The following is a 24639-nucleotide window of genomic DNA, read 5'->3' as shown; positions in this document are numbered from 1 at the left end:
CATACACCCATAAATGAACCTCGACTCATACCTTGTACCATGTAAAGTGATTAATAAACTGAAAATGTATCATGGAACTATAATTATACAACTCTGACATTAAAAAACTTTTAGAGGAAAACAGGAGAAAATCTTTATATCCTTTGTTTAGGCAAAGACTTCCTAGATATACAAAATGCATGAGCCATAAAAGAAAAATTTAATACGCTGGACTTCATAAAAAACAAAAACTTCTGTTTTTGAAAGGCACTGTTAAGAAAATGATAAGCCACAAAATGGGAGAAAATATTTATAAAATACATATTTTATATAAAGAACATATCTAGAATATGTGAAGAACTTGCATAACTCAATAGCAAGAAAACTCAAAAAGTGAACAGAAGATGTGAACAAGCACTACTAAAGAAGAGATAAGATGGTAAATAAACATTGAAAAAAATTTTCACATCATTAGTTGGCAGGAAATTCAACTCAGAACTACAATGAGCTACCACTGAACACCAAGTAAAATGAATGAAATCTAACAAAAAGAAAGAAGGACCAAAAGCAGGTAAGAAGGAAAGAAGAAAAGAACATTCACAAGACTTTGGAAAGAATAGGTTGGTAGGAATGGTAAGAATGTGGAGAAACTTCTGGTGGGAATGCAAAATGGGATAGTCACTTTGGAAAAGTTTGGCAATTAAATATAAAAGTTAAAATACCCTAACCAATAACTCGGCAATCCCAGTGTTAGGTACCTACTTAAGAAAAGTGAAAACATATATCCACACTACAGACCATACGTGGACATTATAGGAGCTTTATTCATGATCACCAAAAGTGGAAACACCCTTAATGTCCATCAACAGTGAATCAATAAACATATTGTGATATATCTATACAAAGGAATATTACTCAGCAATGAAAAGGATGAAGTTCTGATATACACAACAATATTGAGGAATTTTAAAAGTTGTTATGTCAGGTGAAGGAAGTCAGACACAAAAGGTTGCACACAATATTATGCCATTTATAGGATGTCTGGGAGAAGCAAAATTATAAAAATCAGATCAGTGATTGTCATGCACAGGCGAGGGCTAAGGGATTGATTATAAAGGAACGTGGAAATTTTGGGGTGATGGAAATATTTTATATCTTGGTTATGGTGGTGGTTATATACTGTATATGGTTGTCAAAAACCTATAGAACTATAAACCTGAAAGTGTGAATTTTAATATATGCAAATTGTACCTCAGTAAACTGGATCTTAAAAGATTTTCATAAATTAAAATTTACATTTATGTATACTGATGTATAACTAAATGAATAATGTCTTTGTTAGGGTCATTTAGTAATAACAGGCTTCCACATTTGCATAGTATCTTTCAACTTTTAAACTGCTTTCATACCCATTTTCTCATGTAAGTCTCACAATGCTGTGAAACAGGCATTGTTGCTTATATTTTAGAGATGAGCCACTTGCCTGAGGTTCAGAGAGGCTAAGTGATGTGCTTAAGGTCACATAGTAAATCTTACTCAAATCCAGGGATTTTCCACTATTTCTCAGTGTCTCTTTAAAAAATAGATCATATTTGCCAATTTGGAAAAAAAAAGTTTTTTCTTTGTTTGTTATGGCTTACTTGACTTCTCTTTCCTCCTCTTGATTGGCTGGGAATTCCTGCTTTGGTGCCTTCCATTTATCCTCTGGACCAGACAAATTCCAGAGAGCTTCCTAGCACTTCACTAGTCCTCTGTCAGAGTTCCATTTTGCCCAAAGGACAGATCTCTCAGGAAAGCTGTCTTGATAAACCCAGAATCTCTTACCCCTCAAGAACATGCTAGGCCAGGAACTGTGTCCCTTCCTCTTGGCAAATGAGACACATACTATGATTGTATCTTATGTCACTCGTTTATCTCTGCATTATTTCTTCATCTATCTCTGGGAGATTTGTGTAAGAAAGACTCATATTGACTCTGGGGTGAGGAGACAGATGGGAGTTTAGAGAGTTGGTGTAGGAATGAATATGTGCACAGGATGATAGAAGAATGAGTGAATTTTAAGGTGTGGATGATTAATGAGATGCAGAGGTAAAGGCTTAGTGATTCCCTCATTAAACTCTGCAGAGCTCAGACTGAATCAGGTATGTTCCTGTCAAGCCACATCACTATCTCTCTATGTAGATTCTTAAGGGAAGAGGAGAATAGGAGAAAAGATGTCAGGTTTTAGAGGAAGGAAAGTGTAGTATGGCAAGCAGGAGAAAATGATTCTGATGGAGATATTTTGATGTAGAATGAGAGGCTAACCCAGAGAAAAGATAGTTGTTGGAAAACATTAGGATATTGCATTAGGTGATGAAGAAAGAATTTGGTGCTAAAGTAGAGAAAGTAGCAGGGTTTGACTTAAGCCTGAATATATATTAAACAAAGGAAAATGACAAGGGCATGTGAAGAGTTTGTGAAAATGTTTCAGATGTGTTAACCTTGCAATGAGGCCAGGCAACTAGTCAGATAGATAAAAGTGTGAAACCAGGCCTTTCTTCTAGTTAAGGAAGAGGAACTTTTGAGTCATTGACTTAGGTGGAGAGAGGGGATGGGGGGGTCATGGTTATATCCTGGTCTAGGAATGAAACCCGCTGAAGAGACAGGATGAAGAACAAGAGAGAATGGCCCAGGCAAGGTAAGAGAGTAGAGGAAGAGGTGCCAAAGGAGACTGCCAGGTGCAAGTGGACCAAGGAAATGTGGAGAGATTAAGTGTTGAGGTGGATGGTGCAATGGGGGAAAAAACAGATGACAAATCTTATAAAGGACAGCCAGGGAAAATTAGAACAGCAGAAAAAAAGAGGCAAGTGGAGTTGTTCATGAACATATTTTAAGAATAGAGAAGACAGATTTAAGACACAAGGTGAGGAATAGAACAAAGAGGATGGAGTAGGAGAGGCAAAATGAATAGAACTAAAGTTCTTTCTTTTTTATACATATTCTCATGTGCGCGCGTGCCCGTGCGTGCCCGCGCGCGCGCGCACACACACACACACACACACACACACACACACACATACACACAACCTTATACTCCTTCGTCAGCCAAAGCAAAGCAAGAGAGAATTTGAAAACTGAAACAAAGCTGCTTCCAGATGAGAGGTCTCAAAGAGGCTGTGGAACAATCTTTGCATGGCATGAGAGTGAATACAGTAAACAGGAAGGCAAGAGCTGAAGGAGAAGACTTGGGCTAGAGATGAGGGAAGAGAGGCCTCTGTACACAGGGCAGTTGCAGGCAGTAGCTCAGGGTCATTGTACTTAGGTTCGTGTGAGCAGAGGGAAGTTTTCGTGTAGAGAAGAAAACTGTTTCCAAGAATATTATTTCAATTGAAAACACTTCAGTGAATGTTATTTTGTAAGCGCTTTAGTTTCTTAATCATGGTAAAACTGGGGTCTTCACTTCTCAACAGTGACAGCTTATTTGCCATTATTGGGAGGCAGGGAAGGAATTTCCATGCTGTAATAAACCAGCCTAGTTGATTTCCCAAACAGCTCTTGGAGGCAGCTGCGGTTTCAGTCACCTTGGAAGCTGAGGATAAACTGGATTTAGCGATGGGAGATCTGTTCCTCTTCCTCCCGATCTTCCACTGTTTTTGGTTGCATCCCTAGCATTGAGTCCAAGTGCCAGCTGAGCATCCCCCAATTCCTTGACTTGCCTTTTCAGCTTTTCTCCAAACTCTCCTTCTGTGGGCTATTGCTCCTGGCCAGGCCATGCTGTTCTTATTCCCCAATATGTTTTGTGCCTCACTTGTTTTCTGACTTAAGGCAGCCTCATTTTTGTACTTTGGCTCCTTTCCTCAGATACCCTCAGTGCTCTTTAGTCCAGCTCAAAAGCTGCTTCCTAATAAAGGCGTCTCCAGGACCCAAGGCCAGGGCAGACCCTCTGCCTTTGTCTTTATACTGCCTTAGCCCTCTCTACAGTCCTGACAGTCCTGTGTTGGGGAGTGTGTGCGCTTTTCTGTGCAGGGGTGTCAGGTCCTTGTGGCTGAATTCTGACTCCTTAACACACTTTACAGTGACTCACATATGGGCACACGATAAGGACATGTTGGTTCATTGGACTTTTGAGGACAGAAGGATAGAAGCTGGTATATGAATTTGTAAGTCAAGTTTTCAGACTTCCACTTTTAATTTAAGGTGGGAGAGTTGCAGGCATCCTGATTGTTCTCCCTTTATCTGATTTTGGAGAATTCTGCCCATGGATTCTGGTCTGGCCTGCAGCTATGTCTAGCAAGTCAGGAAGGAGCTCCATTTGGTCTCAGTGGGGCATGGACAAGGAGGCACTGACCGTACCAGCCTGTCCCCCTTGCCATTCCTATGGCAATGGTGGACATGGTCATTCAGGCCTGATATATGTGCTGTTCCAGTAGGGGATCAAGAGGCTGGATTCAGAGAGAGCAGCTACATGGTTTTGAAAACAGTATAAAATGTGAAGGGTGACCAAATTGCAACTATGTTATTACTATTACAGGAAAAGATTCACAAACAGTTCTCATTTTTTTTTTTTTTTTTACTATTTCAAATTTCTTTTCTGCATATTAAGAAAAACCACAAAGTTAACTGTCATGTATTTCTTTGAAATATCACCTTTTTATTTTCTTGTGTTGTTATACAGTCATGTGCCCTATAATGACAGCGGTTGTGTAAGATTATAATACTGTATTGTTACTGCACATCTTCTATGTTAGATGTATTTAGATGCAAAAATCCTTACCACTGTGTTACAATTGCCTACAGTATGCAGTACAGTAACATGCTGTACAGATTTGTAGCCCAGGAGTAACAGGCTCTCCCATATGGCCTATGTGTGCAATAGCTGTACCATGGAGGTTTGTGTAAATACACTCCATAGTGTTTGCACTGTGATGAAGTCGCCTAATGATGCATTTCTTAGGACACAGCTCTGTCATTAAGCCACACGTGATTGTATTTCCTCATACTTTGGTTTCTAATTTGTATAGTCAGTAAAAATTGATTCTAAAACTCAAATTTTTTCATGAATCAGATTCCAACCAAATCAAAGAGAAGAATAAAAACTTAGGGCTTCATTAACCAGTTGTTACTTCAGCAAAGTCCCATTTAATGAATTCATTTTCCCTGAGTGAAAATGCGCTGCCTTTCTCTGAATTTTATTTTGTAGTCGTTCTAATAATTGCTTGCTGTATTTTTCTGACTCCCAGTGCTTTTACGTTTCTCATTCTCAAAATGCTGACTCGCGACAGTTGTGCTGTTGAAATTGTCTTCAGGTGTTTATCTGTTCTTTGCTGAGAACCAGGCACCTGGAGACCATTACTGCTTATGATGCTGCTCACCAGGGCCTGAGGATAAGCAGGGAGCAGCATCAGAAGAGGCCGTACTCGACTTGGTGGTGGAGGTGGTGGTGGTAGAATTCAGGTCTTGCTTTCGCCACTTTGAATCAAAGAAAGCCTCATAGGTATTATTGTGGCACTCAGGAGGAATCTGCATCCTTTATAATCAGAGCAGAACACAGAAGCCACACTCAATTTGTTTAATTTGAAGACAGTTTGGTAAAAGGGCTATTTACCAAGGTGTGGACAGAAACCACAAGAAATGGTCTGACATCCTGGAGCTAGTAGCAGCTGGGTGTAGCTACCACCACCTGTGGCCCTGAAGGAGGAAGGTAGGAGTAACTTCTGGAGCCTGGAAGTAGGCTGTACAGAGCGAGCCATGGGGAGAGGGTTGCTTAGCAGAAGCTGTGACCTTCAGTCAGGTGATACAACCAGCCCACAGTGAGTGGCAGAAAGGGAAGTGGGTCAGGGGAGTCGATAGCCCTGTCTTAGTCTTGTTCCCACTCATCTCCTGCTTGTGTGGTCTGTTGGCGAAACCCACCTGGAAACCAGACGACCGGGAAGTTTACCATGTAGTCCAAACAGGTCTGCTTCCCAGGGTCTTAGCTCATAGCAGAGAGTCGATTTTTTTTTTTTTTTTTTTTGAGACAGTGTCTTGCTCTGTCACCTAGGCTGGAGTACAGTGGTGCGATCTCAGCTCATTGGAACCTCCGCCTCCCCGGTTCAAGCAATTCTCCTGCCTCAGCCTCCCGAGTAGGTGGGACTACAGGTGCGTGCCACCATGACCGGCTAATTTTTTGTATTTTCAATAGAGACACGGTTTCACCATGTTAGCCAGGATGGTCTCAATCTCCTGACCTCAAGTGATCCACCTACCTCTGCCTCCAAAGTGCTGGGATTATGGGTGTGAGCCACCGTGCCTGGCCTGAGAGTAGATCTTAAGTGGTGAGTGGAAGACCAGAATTCACAGAATTTTAAAGCTGGAAGAGACTTCAAGAACCAGTTCATTTCTCTTATTTCACAGACCAGGAAACAGAGCCACAGGCTTGTTAGTGGCAGAATTGTAACAGGGCCTAACAATTTCCTCAGTCTGTGTGGCTCCTACCCTACTATTCTACTCATCCTGTAATTTGGGAGAAAGGAGAGAGAGGAGGAAGGGCAAGAACAAAGAGTAAAGCTTCAACTTATAATAAATGCTTCGAATAGGTGCTCAGTTCACGGGTAACATCAGAGGGATTTTAACGAGTTCACAATTCGGTTATGCTTAGTTGTGTGGCTAACAACTATGTATATTGGTGGGAATAATGGTGGAAATTTGTATTAGGAAATGTGTGATTGCACCTATAGTTGGCTGGGTAACCAGCCAGCTGAAATAATGCAGCTTTTGTTCCCTATTGACACTGGCCTAGCTACAGGGCTCTCTTTGAGGTGTGGTTTCAAAAGCTTGTTTTAAACCTTGGCTCTGAGGTGACGTCTGAGTCATACCTGGGTGCCATGTTCCATCAGCAGAACCATCCTATAGCTCAGAGACCAAGGGAAACAGGGCTAATTTGAGCTCACACACATGCAACTCTCGTATAAACATTGATTTACACATACAAATATACATCCAGATACATAGGCAATTACCAACTAACAATGTTGACCTAGAAATGATCCCTATATATCAAGAAGTTGGAAATGGTATTGGTGTTTATTGTCTTGCCTTTTTATTATAATAACCCTTGGGAAATGGAAGACCTAGAACAGTGCCTTTGTTTATGATCAGTGGAGTTAGAGAATCAGTGGAGTTGGAGAGTTGCAGCTCATTATTGGTCTGGTTCATTCATTAATGTCATTAACAAATGTTCACTGTGCACCTACCATATGCCACATGCTTTGCCAAGTGCTGGAGATAGATAAATAAGACACAGTTCCTGCCTCATTTCATTAGGGTTTACAAGAAAAGCCTTGTTACTAGCAAAAGCAGTGAGTGTGGGTTCTGCCTTTCCTGTACTTCCATACTCCTTTCCAGTACTCTTTGTGATTGAAGATATTGATTCCAAATCTGAAGTGTGATTATTCTGATGTCAGTAATATGACAGTTGAAGCTGTCATATTACTTGGTATAAAATTTGGTGACTACTTGGTGGCTGGTAGGAGGGAAGGAACGAAGAAGTAGGTGCTGGCTCTCCCTGGGATTAGAATTTAAGTATTGTTTACATTAGCCATGAGATTGTCGCTTAAAGACTTTTTAAAACAACCTATTTCTAAGGTCAGTAGAAATTGTGCTAAAGCCAGGGAAGGAGGTGGAAGAGAAGGAGCTCTTTGACTCCTTTCTAAGTAATTGGAGTCAACAGAAGCTCCTTTTCTGCCTCTGAACAGAATATATTCACATTCAATGAATAAATATCAGGTAACTGCATTGTGCTAGATGCTTTCAAGTAAATTGTTTAAGATTCACAACAACTCTGTAAGGTGAGGATAATTCCTATTTTATAAAGAAGAAAATGAGGTCTAGGTAATTTAAGTTACTCTCTTCCTTCCCCCCAAGATAAGTGTCAAAGCCAGGTTTCAATTCTAGCTCTTTGGACTTCAGGTCCTTGCTTTCTTCACAAGGATCTTCTAAATGATATTTTAATACTTTTGTAACTTCAATCTGCCGTTTTCACTACTATTTCCTACTCATCTGTTCGTCCTTAGCTTGTTACTCTCCTGATCTCTCAGGTAGCACTGGGCATGCTCTGTCACAGCCCTCTCACATGATACTGTAATTTCCTGTTTATCTGTTTGTCTTGACCACTAGCCTAATGGCTGCTTGGAGATAGGATCCCATTCCCATTCTGTGTTGGATCCTGTCTCCTAGCACGTGCCCTGGCACATGGAAAATGTTCAACAAACATTTGTCAAATGAATCGGTCTTCACAGTGATTCTGTGAAGGCAGTAGTTATCTCACACTTCACAGAGTTAGAGAGGTAAAGATCACACAGCAGATTAAGAATAAATGTTAAAAGTGAGTCCATTAACTCTAAAGCTTTGCTCTCTCCATTACAAAACAACCTGATTATTGTTGCAGAAGAGGCTTTGTTGAGGGATGCAGTGGCTTGGAATATGTCTAGGCTACAGAGCAGATTGTTTTGGGGGTTGGGGCTTGGAAGTAGCCTTCTTCAACACCTATATTTTATTTTATTTTTTACTTTTTATTTTTATTTTTTTTTGAGAGAGAGTCTCGCTCTTTCACCAGACTGGAGTGCAGTGGTGCTATCTTGGCTCACTGCAACCTCCGCCTCCTGGGTTCAAGTGATTCTCCTGCCTCAGCCTCCCAACTAGCTGGGACTACAGGTTCTCACCACTGCGCCCAGCTAATTTTTGTATTTTTAGTAGAGATGGGGTTTCACCATGTTGGCCAGGATGGTCTCGATCTCTTTACCTCGCGATCCACCCACCTCAGCCTCCCAAAGTGCTGGGATTACTAAAGTACCGTGAGCCACAGTGCCCGTCCATTTTATTTTATTTTCTTTTATTCAACTTTTATTTTAAGTTCTGGGGTATATGTGCAGGATGTGCAGGTTTGTTACATAGGTAAACTTATAAATGGGAGCTGAATGATGAGAACACATGGATACATGGCAGGAGGAATACACACTGGGGCCTGTGGGTGGGGAGGGGGTGGGGGAGGGAGAGCATCAGGAAGAATAGCTAATGGATGCTGGGCTTAATACCAAGGTGATGGGTTGATGTGTGCAGCAAACCCCTATGGCAGATGTTTACCTATGTAACTCCTACATTTTAAATCTCCTCTAGTGCAGGCTGTTTATCTGCAGCTCAGAACACCACTCTTTTCTGGGTAGATGCCTATAGGTTTGGTGGTGTGTCCCCTATTCCCTGCTCTCTGTAGCCCTTCCAGTATCTTCCTTTGACTCCTTCCCAGCTGAGATTTTCCTGCCGCCCTGCTCCTGTGCTTCTCCTTTTATCATCTGCTTATTTTCACTGCCCGTCCTCCTCTTAATAGACAGTGACAAGCCAATAATTTTTATTAACACTTGAAAATGCTATTTTGCTGTTAAACCAATACACACAATTGCCCTAATCTGCTGCCAAATGGTAATAATCGGAATCAGGTTTCAAAAGGTTTGGATTTCAGCAGGGCTGCCCACACTGTCCTTGGAGGCCTATAAATTAATTATAATTAAGAACTGTGTGCAGATATTAGGAGAGGAACTTTGAGCAATTTTGATGTCTGCTCTTGCAGAATATTAAGGAAAAAAGAAAAACCCGTGAGTGTTTGCTGCTGGTGAGAGTACTGATAATCATCTATGTTTGTATTACAAATTTCTATTAAAATGCACACATGTAAAGTGATTTATAATCCTTTATTAGTTATCTGTACAAACCTTGTATCAAGAATCTGGGTGACAGTAGATGTGATACTTCTGCTTTGTGCCTATAGCCGGAAAGAACAGCTCAGATAGAAAAACCTGGCTTGAGCCACTGGAAGTGTTGTAAGGACAAGAAAGTCCAGGCGACGGGTCTGGTTGAACTAAGAATGGGAAGGCTCTTATTCAGGAGAGGTTCTAGGAAAGATTTGGCAGAAATACTGCTGCCATGAGATCCAGTATCACCTTTGCTTTTGGCAGTGTTGGGGCCATCTTCTCCTAGGGGTCTACAGGAACTGAGGGTCTTAGGACGGGCATCCTTACATGCATTATGTAAGAGGACTTGAAGTTTCATCTGCTGGCTCAAAGATTTGGATAATCAGAGCCTATACCTTTTCCCCCTCTCCCATCTGTCCTGCTCTTCTCTGATCAAATATTTTCCCAGAAACAGCTTTAATGAAGGCTTTGATTTTCTGTTTCCATTATTTCTGTGGCTGTGATATGTTGAAATTGATTTGGGGTTAATTCCCCGGAGGACTATATTTTGGTGAGTAAATACCGCAACTCCAGGACCAAGGAGGCCTGTTTATTGTCATGTGGGTCACTCAGTGACAAATGAATTGGACATGTATCTAGCATGTCCAGGGAGATATTTCTTTCTCCACTGGTTCCATAGGGGCACAGTCTCAGCCCCTTGCCTCCATGCCCCAGACTCAGGATTTCTTACCTTGCTCCTTTCTGAAGAAAGAACAGGGCAAGGGAGCTCAAAACCTTGAAAAGAATAATAGATGATGGGAAGAGTGTGAGAGGGAGGAAAATAACAGAACACAGAAGTGTAGGTTCCAAGTCAATTGAAAGCAAAGATTGGTGCCTTTTATGTGTTATTTCTACAGAGTTGGATGATATTTAGTAGTTTAGCAGACACTAAGTGCATTCAGAGGATTGAAACTGGATTTTCAAATGCCCTGAATATATAGATGCCATTTGACAAAAATAGATATTGGTCTTGTACTTATTAGTGATATTGAAAAGTGGATGTTTGTCATCTGTGATACTCACATTTCCTACCTCAGATGGTTGATGAATGCATGTATTGCCTAAGCTAAGCATTCTGACTCAAGATCACTTCTTTGGTTCAACATTTGCCCTGCTTCTCTAGATTTAAATTTAGAAGGTGTAACTGAAAACTTTAATTGACTTGGAACTTACAATTCTTAAAAATATATTAATTAAATATTATTTTGGATCTGTTCTGCAGAATTGAGTCAACCCTACTTCTCAGTTCATAGCACACTTTCATTATAGGTTCAGATAAGGACACCCTGTTCAATAGTTCTTTGTGTACCTTTATCCTTTCTTATATATTTTAGAATAAATTTATAACATTTCTTTTAAAATCTTACTATTATTTTGATAAGAATTGGCTTGAAATTGTAGAAAATAGAACTTAAAATACTATGATATCACATTCATGAATGTGGTATATGGTTACGTGGTTTGGATCTTCTTTCAAATCTTTTAATAAAGTTTTCAAATTTTTGCTGTAGAGATCTTGTTAAGACTTTTGCTAATTCCTAAATAGATTGCAGTTTTTGGATGTACCCACCAGGTAAAGGCTGATGATCTCTTGATTTCCTATTATCAAAGAGTTATTTTTTATTTGTTTGTTTAAACACAATTTAACATTTCTATCATATATAAGTGTTTTCCTTAGTCAAGTATGTTATCTGCATTTTTTTGAGATATTCATGTAAATATCTCATTTAGTTCTCTAATGTGAATTATTTTGATATATATTCTGAAGTTAAGTCATTCTTGCATTTTAGGTATAAACCACAATTGATCATGGTGAAGATTATCACTATTTTAAAAATATACTGTGTTTTAGTTAGCTTTTTTTAATTTTTCCCCTCTTCAGTCGGAGCCTTGCTCTGTTGCCAGGCTGGAGTGCAGTGGCGTGATCTCGGCTAACTGCAAGCTCCAACTCTGTTGTTCAAGGGATTCTCCTGCCTCTGCCTCCTGAGTAGCTGGGATTAGAGGCACGCGCCACCACGCCCAGCTAATTTTTTGTATTTTTAGTGTTTTCAGTGATCTGCCCACTTCGGCCTCCCAAAGTGCTGGGATTACAGGCGTGAGGCACCGCGCCTGACCACGACTTTTTAAGGTTTGTTTCCCCCCCCCTTTATGTCCATAAGTGGAAGGGATTTACAATAATCTTGTAATTATCTGAATCTAGAATCAAGCTTGCTTTCTTTTTCTTTTCGTTCCACTTTTATGAGAAAGGCTCGTTTCTTCCTTAAAAGTTTGATATACTTAATCTATAAAACCGTCTGTACCACTTTTGTTTCTTTTTATTTTGGCAGAGGTGGGGTGGGATGATGGGATGATTGGGTGAGGAGTGGAGAACTAGGGTAGGGAGTAGTTTTGGTGAATTAGGGGTGTGGGCTTTAATAACAATTTTTAAAATTCCAAAAACTTTTCAAATGTTCTACAAAACTTTTCAAATGTTCTACATTCTTTTAAGCCCTTTTCCCTATTTGCCATTTTTATTACATATTACACATTAAATGGAAAAGTAACTAGTTTTCATAATATTCATTATTTCAAAATTTCTATTATATATGTTATTTTCTCTTTCATTTGCATTTTCTCTACTTTTTTCTTGATTCATTTTGTCAGGACTTTATGTCTTTTAAAAGATCAGTTTTTTTTTTTTTTGCTTTTCTTTGTCTTGTGTTTCATTCATTTGTTGTTTTCTTGTTTACTAGGGTTGACTGTTAAGTTTTAATGCAATAAGTGAAAACTTAATTATAATTAATCATATTTTATTTTCTTGGTTTCTTATAAATGTATTTAAAGGTGTACTTTTCTCTCTAAACTGCTTTAATTATCCTCTAGAAATTCTGACATTTAGTATTTTCATTGTTATTCTGTTCAAAGGAATTTTAGTTTCCCTTACAATTTCCTATTTCACCTTATAGTTTTTTAATCACAAGTTTTTTTTTAAGATTTTGGATATGTAGTATTTTTAGTGCCTTTGAAAACGTGCTTTTAGGCTGGGCACAGTGGCTCACGCCTGTAATCCCAGCACTCGGGAGGCTGAGGCAGGAGAATGGCGTGAACCTGGGAGGCGGAGCTTGCAGTGAGCCGAGATAGCGCCACTGTGCTCCAGCCTGGGTGACAGAGTGAGACTCTGACTCAAAAAAAAAGAAAAGTACTTTTAATGTAAACACATTATGGGGAAAATGACAATTGATTTCTTTCATATTGATTTTTTAAAATCTATTGATGTATTTTTGTAGATTTAATATTTTTCATGTATGTACTTAAAAAGAACATCTATTCTCTGTTCTATATGCATTTCTAGGTGTCTGAACTAGTTCAAACTTATAACTCATCCATCTTTTATGTCTTAGTTAATAAGATCTTTTGTCAGTTGGATTTGTCTGTTTCTCCCCATGTAAATTTTAGTTGTTGCCTTATACATAATGATTGCATTTTCCTGGTACCTATATGTGATATCACTTAATGTCCCTTTTGATGTTTTTGCCTGTGAATTTTATTTTGTCTTGATATTAAAATTTCGATAGATACTACCACTTTGACCTCCAAAAAAGTTATACTCATTTATGCTTCTGTTCCATTGTATGAGGATTCTTGTTTCCCCACTCTCTAATGTGACACATTTTAAGCCTATGTCTCCTAACTTTCTGTCTTTATTGGTAGCTTGGGAAACTGGACCTGATACATAGTTCTGGCATTTTAATATTAACTTCACTCACTGCCTGTCATATTCCAGTCATAATCTCCTTAATTGAATCACTCTAAATAATGTCCTGACTGCATTAAAGGATGATGCTTGGAATATTTTTGACTTAATTATTGATTAAGTCACATTTTATATCCTTCCAGTTGGGATTGCCACAGGACTCAGTTTTCTAAGGACAGGGTTGGCCTTGCTTCCCACCCAGATGTGTCTTCCCTTAGAGCCTGCTCTGAGCAAAGTGTAGACTGTTTCCTGCTATAGTTACCCTGTACCAGTTACTGGCATGAAGATAAGCTCCTGTGGCCTTTTGTTTACTGTGGATCTCAGGATCACTTAGCCTAAGCTTCAAGGATGCAAAGAGCCAAATGAGTGAACAGTCAACTCTCTAATCCTGCTGCTTTGTTGCTAGTCCTGCTGGTGCACCCTGGTTTCTGAATTCATGGCATGATTTGGATATACTGAGCTCCACTGATTCCCAATACTGGCCCTGGCCTGAGTGACTCTTGAATTAATCTACATGACTAGTAAGCTGTCAGTGGAGGTCGCGGCTACCCCGAAGCCATTATGTGACATCTTCTTCAGGGAGTTATATCGCTCAGGGAACTAATATCTTTTGCCCCATGTGAGTTTCCTCTTAACATTCCTTTCAGCCTCTGTCTGCCATTCTTTCACCCTCACCTCCCACACGCTCACTTTGTGCTATCATAAATAGCTAGGCTCCTTGAACAGCTTCTATAGAAGCTTAAACGTAATATCCTTTGCATCTGTAGAGTATTTTAGATTCTTCAAAGCACTTCCATATACATATTTTCATTTGATCTTCACAAAAATCTTTCAGGTATGTAGGTTAGGTATATTATCCTGGTTTCACCGATGATAGCATAGAGATGGTAATTAGGTGACTCGCCTATCCTCAGGCACTGTGTTAATGCAGAACTGGTATTAAAACACCAGTTGGTTTTGGTTGGTGATTTCATTCATTCATTCATTCATTCATTCATTCATTCACTCACTCAACACTCATATTATACCGAGAGGCCCTGGAAGGAAAGAGGAAGGGCTTTGGATCCAGACAAACTTGGGTTTGAAAATTGATGCTATCCCTTATTAGCTGTGTAATCTTGGTCATGTACTTAACCCTCAGTTTTCTCATTTGTGATAAAGGAAAAGTATGACTTCCAATGTTTGTGTGAGTATCTAATAATGCATGAAAATTACCTGGCAATAGTAATATCTGGCACACAGCAGGTTGAACTATTATAGGTCAAAAATGGTCAAACATTAACAATTTTATATGGTTCCACCTAATGGTAGAAACTCAATATTGGCCACCATTTATTGAGTCCTTCCTTATTGCATATAGGCACTGTTAGAGTTCAAGAATATGAGTAAAGTAAGGCAACATTTTCGTTATGGGTTTATGTCTGTGTCTTGTGCTAGACCATGGTCCTGAAGGATAGAATCTGTATCTGTTGCATCCTCACCACTAAAAAAAAAAGAAAAAAAGAAAAAAATGTTCACTAGGTTATAAGTGCTCAATAAATGCTTACTAAGCTGAAAAAGTCCCTGCTCACAAGAAGGTTATCAACTAGTTAAAGTAGGTGGACACATCATCATATATTGATAATAAAAGTTTATGCATATTTAGATAAATACGTGCAGGCTATGGTGAGAGCCCAAAGGAAGCAATGCTCAATTCTACAGGGGGAGCAAGACTTCCTAGAGCTGGTGCGTCAAGACTTGTCATGGTCTCTGTGAGGAAGGGAGCAAAGCTGTTCTGCTTATCTTGAACTACACGCTTTCTCTCAACGAATCCCCTTTTAATGTTTGAAATTGAGTTTGTATTCAAAGTAGCCTCTTTGTTTGTCTCGCAGCCCCTCTGTTACTGTTATCTCCCATAATGTATTGCTTTGTAAAGTGCTTCGCTGTATCCTGAGTATAAATGAGATGCTCTGTAAAACCAGACGCTATTCTTTAGGTGTCACAACTAGCCATTGCATAGCCAAATATAATATATTGTGTGAGACAAAATAGAAGAACACAAGAGATATTTTAGAGAGAGCAAATAAAACATCAAAGCGGAAGAGTGGAGTGCATTAAAGTTAATAAACTGTCATGGCAGAGTGGGCCACTTTTAAATGTGAAGGAAACTAATTTAGTGACTTGTAACTGTAGAATTAGAATACCATTGGAATGAAGTTAGCCTATAGTTTTGCCAAATGGTAAATCTTTTGGCTTTCCTTGAGAACCAGTCATTGGAATTGAACTGTGTGTGTGTGTGTGTGTGTGTGTGTGTATGTGTGTAGTTTATGCACAGCTCTTTGTGGTGCTAAACCCCTTCTGTCTTCCTCTGAATATCAGTCCTACTCAATTGTCTATCTAGTGTTGCTTTCCTTTAAGTTCTGGGAGGAGAAATTCAGGCCCTGGTTCTCCTGCTAAATTGGATACAGTCCATCAGCAAAGGTTTCCAGGGCTTGTGGAGTCATTCTCTGTTTTCACAGAGACACTGAGATCAGAAAACTTTCAGGAGTAAACTTTGCTTAGGCATGAACCACTGAGCTACTCATCTTATTTGCGAGAGAAAGACAAGGCAATCAATACAGGCCTCCTTCTTGGCAGTGCTGAAGGATGACTACACCAGTAAAAGTTCCAAAATGTTTTCTGCCAAGAACTGGATTGGGTTTTGTGCTTCTTCAGCCACAAAATGTCCCCAGCATCTTGCTCCCGAATCATTAACGCCCTTTGCAGTCAAGACTGACTGCTCATCCCGAACACTTCCTTATCTTTCTTTACTCAATACCGTCATGATTTTTAAAATTAGCTAATCTCTCAACATTTTTAGATTTTTAATCTCTTACCATTTTTTTTGAAACAAACAAGAGATCTGAAGCAGCATTTTTATCCTTGATTGCATGCTGTCTCTCTCTTTGTAGAAGAATGAGAATCTGGTTTTGGTTCTGGGTGCAGTTTGTAGAATATTGCCTTGGAGTATTAAAATGCTATGTTTATGTATTGGCATGCTGGTGTTATAATGCCGTTGACCTTGGATAATTACATAACTGTGTTGAGCTTCTGTTTTTCTACTTGATAAATGGGAATAAAATGTCTAATTTATAGCGCGTCCATGAAGATCAGAGAGATTATATGTGACAAAATGCCTAATACAGTGTGCAGCATAAAAAGATGTACAATAAATGATTTTTAAAAATTTTTATTTTTTTATGGATTCGGGCAGTACATGTGTGCTTTTGTTATATGGATATATTGTATAGTGGTGAAATCTGGGCTTTTTAGTGTAGCTGTCACCTGAATAGTGAACATTGATTATTTAAAATAAAGCAACATAAGCAGAACTAGTTATATTAAGAGGAGCTCTTGGAGAATGATGAGAAGCTTAGAGAGAGATGGCCAAGGCTTATATTCTATAGAGCGTTATGTCCTTAGTCTGCTGCACAGAGTAAGATTTAGGGTCATTTGTGGAAGTAAAAAAGAAGGAGTTCTTTGTAGGTAAAAGGTGGCAAATTATATGAAATTATATGAATTATATGAAAATGTGGCATCAGTCATTTTAGAGAAGTCATGGCTATAGGATGGCATCAGAAAAAAAAGGAACATTTTTCAAATGTGGCTGCTAATGGTATTTAAGTTTCTGTATTTTGGTGCATAAATCGGAGTAATATGTGTTCCTTATAATAATTGGTTGCATGAGAGGCAGTTCCATGTAGTGTAATGGAACACATATTGGAATACAAAAGTCAGAAGATGTGGGTTCAGGTTTGTTTCACTTAATTGGTTGGTACACGGTCTTAGAACACTTATCTTCTTTGAGCCTTGGCATCAACATTTATAAAATGGGGATGATAAAGTTTTTCTTATTTTATTCCCTACTGGGTCATTGTAAGGATCAATTGAGGCAATGTTTTAAAAATACTAGTCATGTATCAGTTGTTTTTGTAATTTAATATTAAGAGCCAGATACTAACAAGGTTACTAAAGAATTTTCTGGCTGTCGTCCTCATTGGGGCAAACATAAGGTGAAGGCAGCAAGAATGCAGGGCTTGTGTACCTATATCCCCCCCACATCCAGTTTATCCAGCCCATGTTCTGTTGTTCACCTCTGCTGAGTACGTTTTTTTGCTCACTTTGCCTGGCCTTGCTGTCCCTCAGCCCAAGAACAGTACTAGGGTGGGCTGTAACAGGAGGGCCAGGAGACTCGTGTATGCATACTCGCATGGCTACCTGGACCACTCACAACCTCTTTTCCTCTTTTGTCTCTGTCTGTAGCTGCCAATGACTATAGCAATAGCACCTTTTATTGCCTTGCTCAAGGATTTCTGAGGTTTTTGAAAGTTTCATTTTCTCTCATTCTGCAGAGGAAATACCAGAGATAAGAGAGTAGGCTGGTAGATGGAGTTGGGTTTGGTGCTCACTGAAAGGAGATAAGGTCCTTGAATTGCAGTAGCTAACCTCTTCTAAGACAGGTTACGTGGTGTGGGTCCTATTTTAACTCCCTCTCTCTTTGTGTTTGCAGGGAGTCGACGAGTTGAAGATGAAGCCCAGAGCGGAGTGCTGTTCTCCCAAGTTCTGGTTGGTGTTGGCTGTCCTGGCCGTGTCAGGCAGCAGAGCTCGCTCTCAGAAGAGCCCCCCCAGCATTGGCATTGCTGTCATCCTCGTGGGCACTTCCGACGAGGTGGCCATCAAGGATGCCCACGAGAAAGATGATTTCCACCATCTCTCTGTGGTGCCTCGGGTGGAACTGGTAGCCATGAATGAGACCGACCCAAAGAGCATCATCACCCGCATCTGTGATCTCATGTCTGACCGGAAGATCCAGGGGGTGGTGTTTGCTGATGACACAGACCAGGAAGCCATCGCCCAGATCCTCGATTTCATTTCTGCACAGACTCTCACCCCTATCCTGGGCATCCACGGGGGCTCCTCTATGATAATGGCAGATAAGGTAAAAAGGGGCTGCAGCAAGAAGGGCCTAGGGGTTTGTACTGAGGACTACACCATGCATTTGTTTTCCTGTAAAACTTGGTTGTTAATGATGGAAGGTAACCAGATTGCATTGAGAGTGTGGGTAGGCCAGCAATTAATCCTTTTTTTTTTTTTTTTTTTTTTTTTTTTTTGAGACAAAGTTTTGCTCTTGTCACCCAGGCTGGAGTGCAATGATGCGATCTTGGCTCACTGCAACCTCCGCCTCCCAGGTTCAAGTGATTCTCCTGCCTCAGCCTCCCTAGTAGCTGGGATTACAGGCACCTGCCACCATGCCCAACTAATTTTTGTATTTTTAGTAGAGACGGGGTTTCAGCGTGTGATCCACCTGCCTCAGCCTCCCAAAGCGCTGGGATTGCAGGCGTGAGCCACTGTGCCCAGCAATCTTTTAAAGATGAAAGTGAGGGAAAGGTGCTGGTATCTAGAAACTCCTATAGTTTTGAAAAGGTTTTTGTGTCCACTTTTTTATAAATGGACTCACTGAAATGACTAAGGGATGTTGACGCTTGTAGCTCTGGGATACGTTTTCTTCAAATAGGTATATGAAAGGCATACTCTTGTTATTCCTTGGCAATACATGTTCTCACCCATACTGTTTTCAAGACTATAAAAAGAAAAATCCCTCAAGGCAGGTGATTTCTCTCCTTGCAGATACAAATGTCATAGGGAAATAATTATTGCCAAAGTATTAACACTCATCACACACATCGATCTGTACATCCAAATATATTTTAATCCATGGAACCTGTAGCAACCCATTTTCCCCATACTTAGATTTGAAGGCAATGGTTCTTAACCTTGGGTGCACATTAAAATCACCTGAAGAGCTTTCAACACTGCTGATGCCTGAGTCCCACCGCTCGGGATTCTGATTATTGGCCTGGGCTTCGGGATTCTTAAAAGCTTTCAGGTGATTCTAGTGTGCAGTTAAGATTGACAACCACTGCTTTAAATCCTAGCCACACCTCCATTAATGTTAAGTTAATTGTCATATGACTAGTTGCCACTTGACACTGGGGCTTATTCCCTAATGGCAGAAAAAAGCGTTTTATTTTGCTTTGGGTTGTTTTGTTTCTACATACTATCAGTTATTCGGTTATTTTCCTTGCCTTACTATTGTTCACTGCTTAGATACAGCACTTAGTACATATGCACTGTCCTTTGCAGCCAGCCATTCAGGTCTTAGAATAGTTTGTTCCACCACAAGTGCTATGTTTATCATTTTTCGGTTTCTACTATTGTCATTGTCATCTTATACTTTTTATCACCACATTCAAACCTGCCTTTAGTTTTGTACTTAAACGACAGGCTTTCGGGTTAATGTTTGTACACATCTTAAAACCTAGCACAGACACCACAAGGATGCTGCCTGGCTAGTTGAGAATCACCGCAGTGAAGCTGCTGAGCCGAGACTGAAAGAACCTTGCATGACTGCTACCGCCACCTGTCGGCAGCAGGCAGAGATGACTAGCTTCCGCTTCAGAGCTTCCCTTCAGTCTAGGAAAGGTCAAGTTGAAAGTGTTAAGTGAAGACTTTCCATTATCATATGAGAAATATATGCTTCTATTTACGTGGGTGCAGGTACAGATGTTAGAAAACAGGCACTAACACAAATAACCCATGCTAAGGGAAGTGGGAAAAATAAGCAAAATGGAAAATGTTGACTGACTGTGGCAGAACCCATTGAGTTGTGCTTCAGGTAGATTTTTTTTTTTTTTTCAAACATGATTGTCCTTAGCAAATTACATTTTATTTTAGCAGTGGTAATTTGAGGGCACAATTTTGCATTGAAAGAACTCTGAGATGGTTAAGAGCGAATTTTAAAATTACCATGAATAAGTGCATACTTACTTTGAGAGCACAACAGGTAAAAATGATTTTTTTTTTTTTCTCATGTGGGCTATTGTGCAACCTATATTATTTCTCCCTGGTAGAAAACGTTATGCCTAAACTAGCTGATTGCTTCTCTCTGGTACCTTTTAAAAATCCACAACATCATTATACAAATATGAGGTAAGATACAGAGCATGTAGAGAGACTGAACTCTTTTTGTTCACTGATGTATCTTAGGGGCTTTACGAGTGTTTCCCATATGCTAGGCGCTTAGTGCTTTGTATGCACTATCTTATTTAATACTCTTAACTACTTAGCGACCTAAGTGGTGGTATTTAATCTTTATCTTACAGTTGGGGAACTGAGGCTCAGAGAGGTTAAATAACATATCCAAAATGCTATAGCTCTTAAGTGGAAGCCAGGATTTTAACATTGGTTGCTGGCTTCAAAGGCTATGTACTCGCTTGCCTCTCAAGAAAATGGCTGGTTAAGGTCTCATATATCTTACTACCCTTCACTTTCTCCCTTGTTAGATGGCATTGTGGGGGCTGTCATCTGACTGAAAGTGATCTATTACATGATTCATAATCAGGAAATACTGGAATCTAACTGCAAGAGAGCATAACAAGGGTATGAAATGGTGGAGCGCTTAAGTGTAGCACAATTCCATAGAGGACCCACTGCCTACTGCCTTCTAGGAGTAAATAGGAGAACTGATGCCAGTGAAGTGAATTCTTCTAGGTCACTGTAATGAGACCTCCTCTGGTCACTTGCCCCTTGCTCCTGCCTTCATTGCTACCACACCCGAATATTCCATCATGTCTTTCTCTCCACCAAATAAGAAGGCGGGCAATGACTTTTAGATGATTTTCTAAAATAGCGTAAATATCTGACTTTTGACCTGAAAAGAATGGTTTCTAAAAGGTAAGCAGCAAGAGGGAAAAGAAGAAAGAAAAAGATCCAATAATGGAAATCCCGGAAAGCTGGAGGCTCAGCCCCAGGGGTTGGATGCTGAATGGGTGGTGGCAGGAGCTACCTGGAGAGAGAGTGTCAGCAGCAAACTTCCAGCAGCCATGCAGAGGAATGTTTGGGGGCTTAACGGATTGGAATAAAGGCAAATAAAAAGAGTCCTCATATCTCAGAGAAAAAAGCCTTTGGGACAAGTTTCAAAAATAAAACACCTCAAAACTAAGGCCAGGTGTTTTTTTTTTTTGTTTGTTTGTTTGTTTTAAATAATTTATTTTTAAGTACCATGACCATATTTTACAAACATAGAATGGGGACACACAGTTGGACAACTATTAATCAACAACAGGGGAATAGGACAAAACATTTGAAAGTGGAACTGATGCAGAAAATCAAAGACCATGTAGCTTGACCACATTGAAGGCTCATAGTAATCGTCTGAAGGATGATCAACAAGCCTTCTATTTTTGTCTCCCCTTCTCGGAGACAGGTAATTGTCAGTCTGTTTTAACTTAAGTTTTTGTTGTTAGTTTGTTTCCAATAAAACCCACTTAGTAAGTGCTCATGTGGAAGACTGCATTACAGGAATAAAGTTTGTATTCAAGAAGTTTTCGATGCTGGAAGGACAGCATTGTTCTGAATACTTTTGACAACAGCACAGACACAGTTCAGCAGTTCAGCACCTGGTCAAAATAGCATGGGATCACTTTTTTGCATATGCTAATTAATCAGTAAGAACATTAATTAGCACTCTACTTTCCCAAAGAGGAAATGAGCTTTATACTATGGTGGAAAGAAGCATGGGGGCTAGCTGAGTAGGACTATTAAAAAATCAGAATTTAGAGTCCAAGCTGGATTCAGGCATCGCTTTCTAAATGTGGGAATCAGGATAAGTCACCAATCTCTGACTCTCAATGTTGGTTTCCTTGCCTGTATAATGGGACTAATAATTATATTGTTAGTTGATTATTGTTGATCACAGGGTTGATTACAGGGTTGTTGAGGATTAAATGAGGTGATACTTGGCAAGTACTTCACTAAAGTGTCCAGCCTCACATTCAGCAGGTGAAGCTGAAGGCTATGTGGAACAGTTTGAAGAGAGTGAGAGTGTATCATGATGCAGGAAAAGAATGGGAATCAAAAAGCAGCATGGACAACTGTAGAAAAAAACTCTAAATTGGAGACCACCCAAAAAGGGCATATGGTTGAAAGGTGAAAATCTGGGGAAAGACTCTGATGTGTGAGGTGGGAGTCTTGGTCTCACCCCACCAGGGAAGCTGAGGCTCACAAGTAGTATGGAAGCCTGCTGTAGCCACACAGGGCATGATCCCTTAAAGAAAATCTCTAACCTGGAAAGAACTGCTAGGTGCTTGTAACAGAAGACTGTTTAGAATAGTGATGGAGAATGTTTAAAAATGTATGAGGTGCTTTTTGGCAGTTCCCCACCTGAGTATAAAGAGCCTATTTTATTTTGCCTTGTTATAATTGCTTTTATTCTCCCTGAGATCCTGGATTTAAGATGCCCATCTGAATCCAAATAATGAACTGAAGCTAGATGCATTTCCATTTATTTCTAGGAGGTTTTTGTACTGATTGTCTGAAATTTTCCCTGGGTTTTCAGATTTTAGCTTAGAAAGGTTAAGTAACTAATCCAGGATATCACAGCACACTATGAGCAATGGGACTAGAATTCAAATCTCAGGAATACCTATTTTGAAACCTATGCTTTCTGTTGTACAATTCTGCAGCATAAAACACTGAACTAAGAATTATACATCCCTGAGTTTTAGTCTCCATTCTGATGAGCTTTGAAAATGTGGGCAAACACATTACTTATACTACATGATACTCAGTTTATAGTTTATGAGATATAAATTTTGTGTTCTGCCCTACACACCTTACATTTTGAAGATAAAATGAAACAAAATATGTGGAAGATTTTAGAGCAGTACTGTGGCAAACATTCCCTATCTGTTAGGGATAGGGAATGACAGAGTCAATGACAACTGTTTTGTCCTTGGCATTAGGAGTAATGAAAATGGCTTGGGCAGAAGGTAGGAAGAAAAATAGAAAGTAGAAGTTACAGTAGGAGCAGGCAAAAGGATGCAAGATCCAACTTCTAACTCTCCAAGAATGGGGAAGAAAAGGGTATGCTGAGTAAAGGGTCACGGTCTGGAAATAAATGGGTTGATCAGGGTGTAGCATGGTAGCTAAAACGTACATCACATTCTGGATCTTATTCCTCCTTAGAGGACACGCAAAATACATTCTTACTGTGGAGTCTATTGCTATGATTCTTTCCTTTCTAAATTGCTTCTTTGGGGGCCGGGCACGGTGACTCACACCCGTAATCCCAGCACGTTGGAGGCTGAGGCAGGCAGATCACCCTGAGGAGTTCGAGACCAACCTGGCCAATGTGGTGAAACCCTGTGTCTACTAAAAATACAAAAATTGGGCATGGTGGCACACACTTGTAATCACAGCTACTTGGGAGGTTGACGTAGGAGAATTGCTTGAACCCAGGAGATGGAGGTTGCAGTGAGCTGAGATTGCGCCACTGCACTCCAGCCTGAGTGACAGAGTGAGACTCTGTCTCAGAAACAAAATAAAATACAATACAATATAATAAGCAATAAATTACTTCTTTGGGAATGGATGCTTTCAATAGCATTTTTCATTTTCTGTACTGAGAGCCACATTTTAGAATCTAATTGGGGACAGTAAGATGGCCCTACTCTTCTTTGGCTTCATCCTCTCCCCCTCTTCCCCTATCCTCTACCCCCACTTGCTTAATGGCAGTGGGTTTGGAGAGAGTAGATGGGCTGGCAGTGGTGTGTGACACTGGAAACAAACTATTGCCTTCCTTTGGCTTATATGGATTTGCATATCCAACATAATCTTGAAACCAAGATGGCTACATGTTACTCATGCCTTACCCTATACTTCTTCATGAATTTCTGGTTTCTGTTAGATTGTTACCTTGCTTTTAGTTGTCTGTGACATGACATTCCTTGGAACAGAATACTTTGGGAGCAAACTGTAGTGTTATGGCATTTCTTGGATAAAGGGTATTAAGACATAGAGGCAGGAAAAGTGAGAGGGAAAAAACTAACATATTATGTCAACTTTGAACCAGGCATGATGTTAATGAGCATTTTAATTCTTATGCAATCCCATGAGGGAAGTAGTAGTATTTCTTCTTTCTTGATGGGGAAACTAAATCAGAGAGCGTTTATGTATGTTGGTCAAAGTCACACATCTAGAACAATAGTGGGACTAAAATCTGAATTCAGACGTGCTTGACTTTAAGACTTTTTCCCAGTGTACACAATGAGGGAGTAAGAAAAAAAAAAAAGCCAGGATAAAATTACCTGGAGTTCAGTTTCTTCTCTC

At 39.8% G+C, this 24639-nt stretch overlaps 1 protein-coding gene across 1 annotated transcript in view; it reads left to right on the top strand.

Moving 5' to 3' along the window:
* GRIN2B (glutamate ionotropic receptor NMDA type subunit 2B) overlaps positions 1-24639 on the top strand; it is a 435571-nt gene that overhangs the window by 100532 nt on the left and 310400 nt on the right. Inside the window, exon 2 of the mRNA XM_010385603.2 lies at positions 17981-18409. Coding sequence (XP_010383905.2) covers positions 17999-18409 — 411 coding nt within the window. The 5' untranslated portion in view covers positions 17981-17998. The remainder of the gene's footprint in view (positions 1-17980; positions 18410-24639) is intronic.

The sequence above is a fragment of the Rhinopithecus roxellana genome, chromosome 10 (genome assembly GCF_007565055.1).
Source record: "Rhinopithecus roxellana isolate Shanxi Qingling chromosome 10, ASM756505v1, whole genome shotgun sequence".
Classification (NCBI taxonomy): Eukaryota; Metazoa; Chordata; class Mammalia; order Primates; family Cercopithecidae; genus Rhinopithecus; species Rhinopithecus roxellana.
The sequence above is the reverse complement of the archived record's forward strand: the minus strand, read 5'-3'. Positions and strand labels throughout refer to the sequence as shown.